The following is a 6,000-nucleotide window of genomic DNA, read 5'->3' as shown; positions in this document are numbered from 1 at the left end:
CTGAAAAAGAGCCATATTATCAGTGGACCTTACCTGGTAAAAAATAATAATTTAGTTTGAGTTTAATATCGAGGCAAATGAAACATTTAGTGGTATCGAGTGGAAATGTACTGAAACTGAAGTAAAAAAAACCCAAAACCCCATCAATATTTGGAGAGGCTTCAATGCCTCCCGTATTTTGACAGGAAATAGACGCGGTTGTTTGCTTTTGTCGTTTGCCAGCGCTACACTGGAGCTATTGAGGCTAGGTCTTGTCTTGGCTGGGTCAAAGCCAAGCCATCCCCTGGTTGCTGCCTTTAAAAGCTGGGGCTCAAACTCCAGGCTCGTCACTCCGAAGTGAAGCTTCATCAGCCTCAACTCAAGCCCTTCTTTCTTGTCGTCGACAGCGAAAGCAGAAAACCCCGAAAGCAAAATGGCCGCCGCTATTCAAGCTCTCCTCGTCCTCGCCCTCTTTCACCTCGCCACTGCGACGCGTAAGTTGGATGGAATCTCTGTGTGAGTGTGAGTCTGTATTTTTGTGTGTCTATCTGTGGATCTCTGTGAGTGCGAGACTGCGTCTGACTTTGAGTGTCTATGGATGTCTCTGTGCGAGTCTGTGTGGTGGTGAGGATTTTTATCCAGGTTCTCTAATTTTCCCCTCCACATTCAGAAACATGTGTTTAGAGTGTTTGGCTGCTGCTATACATTTCCACATCAGCCACTTTGTTAAGCTATCAATCGTGACCAGGTCGCTTCTGAAAAAGAGCTACATAGCTCAGTCGACCTTACATGGTAAAATAAAAAAAAGATTAAGTCTGTGCATCTATTTGTGTGTCCGTGTGTATGCTTCTATGGCTGTCTTAACCTTTTTGATTTCTGTGGTGCTGGTCATTTACCCGCTTGTGTGCCGTTACTTACCTAAATAATTACTACTCGTGAACAACACTTGCCCCAACAGTTTAAGGCTATAGGGGGAATCCTTGTGGGAGCAATGTGGTGTAGTGTGTAGCGCACTGTGCTATAAACCGGTGACCTAAGTTCGATTCCCACTCACAACTAATAACGGTGGAGAATATTTGAACTGGTCCTGGGCCTTTCTTTCACTCATCATTAAAAATAATTGTAGGGGTCAGTGTATGGACATCACCAGTGGGGAGACCAAGGCTGTTATGCCTTCTAACAGCACTTGCCCTAACATGCTATGCAGGCAATGAAGGGGATTGTTTTTGTCTCTGTGTCTATTTGTGTTGCGTGCGTGTCTCTGCCTTGCCACAGCTGTCGTTGGCAAGCAGACTGTGAGCACTGTATCTACGGGATTCCTGGGCCACCCTGTGGGTGAGTGAGATTCATTACAACTCAGCGCCACTACACTCACTCACTGAATCACAATGCGAAACGGTCTAAACAGTGCTGTTGCCAGTGCATTGGAAAAATGTGAATGAATGGAGTGCCCAATTAGTGCGGTTATGATGGCTCGAACCTTCGATTAACACGGTTGGCTATGAAGGGTGCGAAAGATGTTCAACATAGTGACAGTCATATCGTATATTATATTGCTCTAAGGCGATTTTAGTTAACGTGTTGCATGGTCTAAAATCTAAATAGACATGTGGATGACGGGGCATGATGAGAAAGCCCAAATAAGTGACCTCCAATTAAATAAATAAAAACCTGTAACTTGAAAAAAATGGCGACATGTTAAAAACACACACACACAACCCATATAAAGGAGGGACCATTCAAAGAAATGAAAGCATAGGCCAGCAGGCAGCATAGTTCAGCAGTCGGCAGAATCTTAATTGTTTAAATGTGGCCACAGGCCAACACGCACGCTCATATTCTCACGCGTACATAGTCGCTCACATCCTAATACTCACTCACATTTTCATGCACCCACTCACACATGCTCACAAACACACATTCTTACATGCACATAAACTCTCATTTGTGTACGCATTTGAACGTGTTTTTTTTACAATGTGTCTCCCTACCTCCCGATGTCTCATCGTTAACCCGTGGACAACTTATAGTGGGTAAAGCGTTGGCCCATTTTACTCACATCAGTCTCACGAATAATCCTGTTCTATATACATCTATATGCAACGCATGATAGAGCCTGAACCCACATTCTCCATTCTATTCCCTCTCGCTATTATAGGAGGCCTGGGCTATGGAGGCCTGGGCTATGGAGGCCTAGGCTATGGAGGCCTGGGCTATGGAGGTCTGGGCTATGGAGGTCTGGGCTATGGAGGTCTGGGCTATGGTGGTCTGGGCTATGGTGGTCTCGGCTATCACGGAGCGGCCCTTGGAGGTGCCTACACGCACCATGCTGGTAACAGATCCATACACTATGCCACACACTCGACCACCCGTACAAAACAAGTCATGGTCAAATTAGCATTGGAAATTCCACACTCCCATGGCAAGGGGAGATTTGATTCACACGACAAACCACTGTTGATCTTCCCTACTAAGTGTACTTGTTTTAGCCATCAACCAAGATTTTAACTCTCAACTTCATGATTGCGAGCTGCTCAGCTCTATGGCGGAGCCACCTGGTCAGTTAGGCTCAGCTGCTCTCTAAACGAACATCAGCACCCGCCCTCTTCGGACAGCCACGCCCACTCGACCCATCTGGACCAGTCAAAGCAGAGCGGTTGGTAGACCCACTAAGATATGCAGCTATTTTTCAGAAGCGACCTGGCCACAAACGATAGCCCAACGAAATGTGGAAAATTAAATCAGGCAAACACTCTGAACGCATGTTTCTAAATGTGGAGGTGAAATAAAACCCCCATGTGACCACCACGGGGGAGAACACACAAACTCCAAATATACAACATGCATCGTCTGGGTCGGAATCGAACCCATGACCTCCTCTATACCAGGCGAGGTAGTTAACATCTCAACCACCGTTTCACATCAATCCCCTGTCAACCTCACATCGAATCTCTTCCCCCCGCCCATTAAACACAGAACTGTCTTTCCCTAGCAGCTGAGCTCGTTCACCCTTATGGTGGGCTCGGATACCATGCACCCCCTATCACCGCGGTGGGTATGCTGCACGTGCATGCCCTTGCATGTGTCCCCCACCCCTACCTAATTGTTTGAATTAAATCTTTAAATCCCCTCCCCTACTAACACCATCACCACGACACCCAAAGATGAACGTGAGTCACGAGCAAAATTGGTTTGCCATGATTGCAGTCAATATTGAATCTATTACGGTAGAGGGGAGTGGAAAAATGTATGTATAGGAATAAGGATAAATCCTATTCTGAAGAATAGGTTTTCCCATTTTTTCTGGCAACAAAACAGATGTTAAGATGTTAAAACACCAAACTTAAACCTTTTGCAAGGAATTATGTCTGCATTAACCACATGTTCTTGTGGTGAAAATACAAACAAAAAACATGTTCTGAAAATATATGATACATTGTCTTTGAAACTGATTGGTCCACACCAGAGAAAGCTTTCTTTAGAGCTTAGTCTCAAACACAGTGTTAGACCAGAGGACGCCAAATCCTATTCTTATTCTCATCATGGATGAAGGTGCAGCAATACAACTGCCACTGGTGGCAGGTGCCTCAATGAGAGGTGAGCTATACAGGATATTTGATTTATCCGGTCTAATTTTCAATGCCGGAACGTAGGAGTTCACGGAGGTGGGAGTCACTTCTCACAGTTCCCCTCCACCGCACGCAATCTGGCGATCGGCAAAAATTGTGCCAAGCCCATTTCATATTTCCGGGTGAAGAGATGCAGAACTGCATTTCCCCAATGAAATCATATCTCAGAAGTTAAGCAGATCTAGAGCCTGGATAGCTCTTAGATTGGGCCACAAACCGCCAAGCATGGACCGGGTGTCAAGGGCTGGTATAATTGGTTATGTAAAGTTATTGCCACGTTAATTCAGTAGCGACCGGTTCTATTTGTGCGGAATATTTTCGCTTCAAAACGCAAAGGCTCAAACGTTCGGGAATGTTGCGTCGGTGGTGTATGGGGATTTAAATAGTCTAATCTTTAACGATCATCATCGATATCATTAATTTCAACAACCACTGTTGTTGTTTTATAATGAAACCTAACCGGTAGTTTGTCCGAGGTTAAAGCAACAGCAACCGATGACAAGACGGTAGTTGGGCCATGAGTATTTTGTGGAATAAAAATGACGTTTCGATCACAACACAAGCAATGACGATCGCTTGTGTTGTGATCGAAACCTCGTAATTTAATTAAATTTACTTTTCGTTTTCATATTTTTTTATATCTACGTGATTTTACCGAAATAACCAAGAATATGAATTCCTGCAGTTTTAAGTCAAAACACAAAACACGTACCTAGCCAACTGTGCTAATCGGAGGTGTGGAGGAAGGACAACTAAAGACGAGAAGCAGTTCGCAAGAAATCAGTTTTCAATCTAGATGATGTAAAATTACCATGCCTCCAGTGACTTCCTAATATCGGAAGAGCGTTGCAAATGGCCGCAAGAGTGCATCTGAAAGGGCCGCGCGATGATGCGGTGACGGTCTTTGTTCGATGGCCAGCCAAAAGCCGCTGCGAGCGTGTGTATGTTAGAACAACTATCACACCCGTACGTTGCAAACCGTGCTAATTCGAAACGTGCTGGGCGAGGTTTAATGTTTAACCACCATTTAACCCTCCATCCTGTGTGTGTTGTTTGCAGCCCTCGGCGGACTCGGCTACCCCCTCGGCATTGGCGCTGGTGTGGTGGCTCCTCACGCGGTGAAAGGCAAAATCGGTGAGGGTTTCTCTTTCCCGCCGGCAAATTCCCGGCGCATAAATGTTCCTTCGTTTATACAGCTCAGCTACGGAGTGTTGTTTAATGCGTGTATTAAGGACTGTGCTCGTTGACTGTTGGATGCGTCATTTACTCTCAAACGTGAATCTCCGTTAACCTTTGTACTGCGATATGTGCTGTGTATGCAGCTGCCCCGTTGGCGCCTTTTGTTGGTGCCATCTAGGTCGTCACCGGTAAGTGAAGGTCGCAGAGACACCATAGGCTCATGCAGAGACCCGTACACTAAGACAGAGACTCATACACCTACCCAGACTCCCAAAACACTTCTCGAGAGACCCATAACTGTTCCCAGACATCCATAGACTTACAAAAACTCAGACCTATGCAGAGATCCTCAAACTTGAGAAAATAATAGCCAAACCTCCCGAACCGAGTATAACCTTCCAAAATAGAGTATTGAAGCTTCTGGGTGGATTTGTGGCAAAGCGATTAAAAGTGTAGAGATGCACATTCCTCGACACAGTGGAGGGACACGTGGATTAGAGAACACATGAAGGTTATTGTCCCCGAACGACAACAATAGAGGGTAACGCTCACAACAATGACCAGAGCAACCACATGGATGATAAAATGTGGTAAGTTAACACAGTGATGAGAACATCTGCAAGTCATCTCAGTCAGTCAGGATATAGCAGCTCGGTTTGTAACCATGACCTGCCAGCATCAAGTGCCTTCCACATATCACCTGACCCAGTCAACGTGCACTTAGCCTTGCAAAGCACCATTGTGACGTCACCATCATTTTAGTGGTGATTCGACAGGGGCTGTTGTTGCTGTTGTCTAAATGTGTCGTGGGTGTGTTTGTATGTCCGTGTACAGTGACAGGAGAATTGCTGGGCGATCGTTGACTTGCCACACCAGGTAACTATTCCATGCAAATGTGTTCCATTATTCTTGGCACTAGTTGGCCCATGCCCGCATTTGCGGCGTTAAAAGTTCGTGCTGCCTTCTGAACTTATTTGACGCGATGTTTTAATTTCCTTAGATCATCTGGAAAGTTCATGGTTCACGAATTCCTCCTCTGTATGCGGAGTTTTATTCCCCAGGCCCGACGCCTTTATCATTATGCCTCACCCATCCCCCAGACACAAGCATGGCTTGTTCTTTTAAAAGGAAGTGGCAATTATTTTTCACCCCACGTGGGAACTAGCAAATTCTGGGCTAAACCCGAGTCGATTTCAGTGAGAAATTGTTAGAG

The 6,000-nt window shown here is 45.5% G+C and overlaps 1 protein-coding gene across 1 annotated transcript; it reads left to right on the top strand.

Annotated features, from left to right (window-relative positions):
- The first annotated feature begins 412 nt into the window (after positions 1–412).
- Positions 413–4,965, top strand: LOC121852274 (lamprin 0.9-like). Its single transcript, XM_042346367.1, has 6 exons — positions 413–473; positions 1,255–1,314; positions 2,177–2,311; positions 2,975–3,034; positions 4,668–4,742; positions 4,931–4,965. The coding sequence occupies exons 1-6, from the start codon at positions 413–415 to the stop codon at positions 4,963–4,965; spliced, it is 426 nt and encodes a 141-aa protein (XP_042202301.1).
- The last annotated feature ends 1,035 nt before the right edge of the window (positions 4,966–6,000 follow it).

The sequence above is a fragment of the Callorhinchus milii genome, unplaced genomic scaffold (assembly GCF_018977255.1).
Source record: "Callorhinchus milii isolate IMCB2004 unplaced genomic scaffold, IMCB_Cmil_1.0 Scaffold672, whole genome shotgun sequence".
NCBI lineage: Eukaryota > Metazoa > Chordata > Chondrichthyes > Chimaeriformes > Callorhinchidae > Callorhinchus > Callorhinchus milii.
The sequence above is the reverse complement of the archived record's forward strand: the minus strand, read 5'-3'. Positions and strand labels throughout refer to the sequence as shown.

Excerpts from the sequence above, each read along its gene's own strand:
- LOC121852274 (XM_042346367.1), top strand. The coding sequence starts at position 413 with ATGGCCGCCGCTATTCAAGCTCTCCTCGTCCTCGCCCTCTTTCACCTC. Across the intron at positions 3,035-4,667 it reads ACCCCCTATCACCGCGGTGG|CCCTCGGCGGACTCGGCTAC; the intron begins GTATGCTGCACG and ends TGTTGTTTGCAG. Across the intron at positions 4,743-4,930 it reads CGCGGTGAAAGGCAAAATCG|CTGCCCCGTTGGCGCCTTTT; the intron begins GTGAGGGTTTCT and ends CTGTGTATGCAG.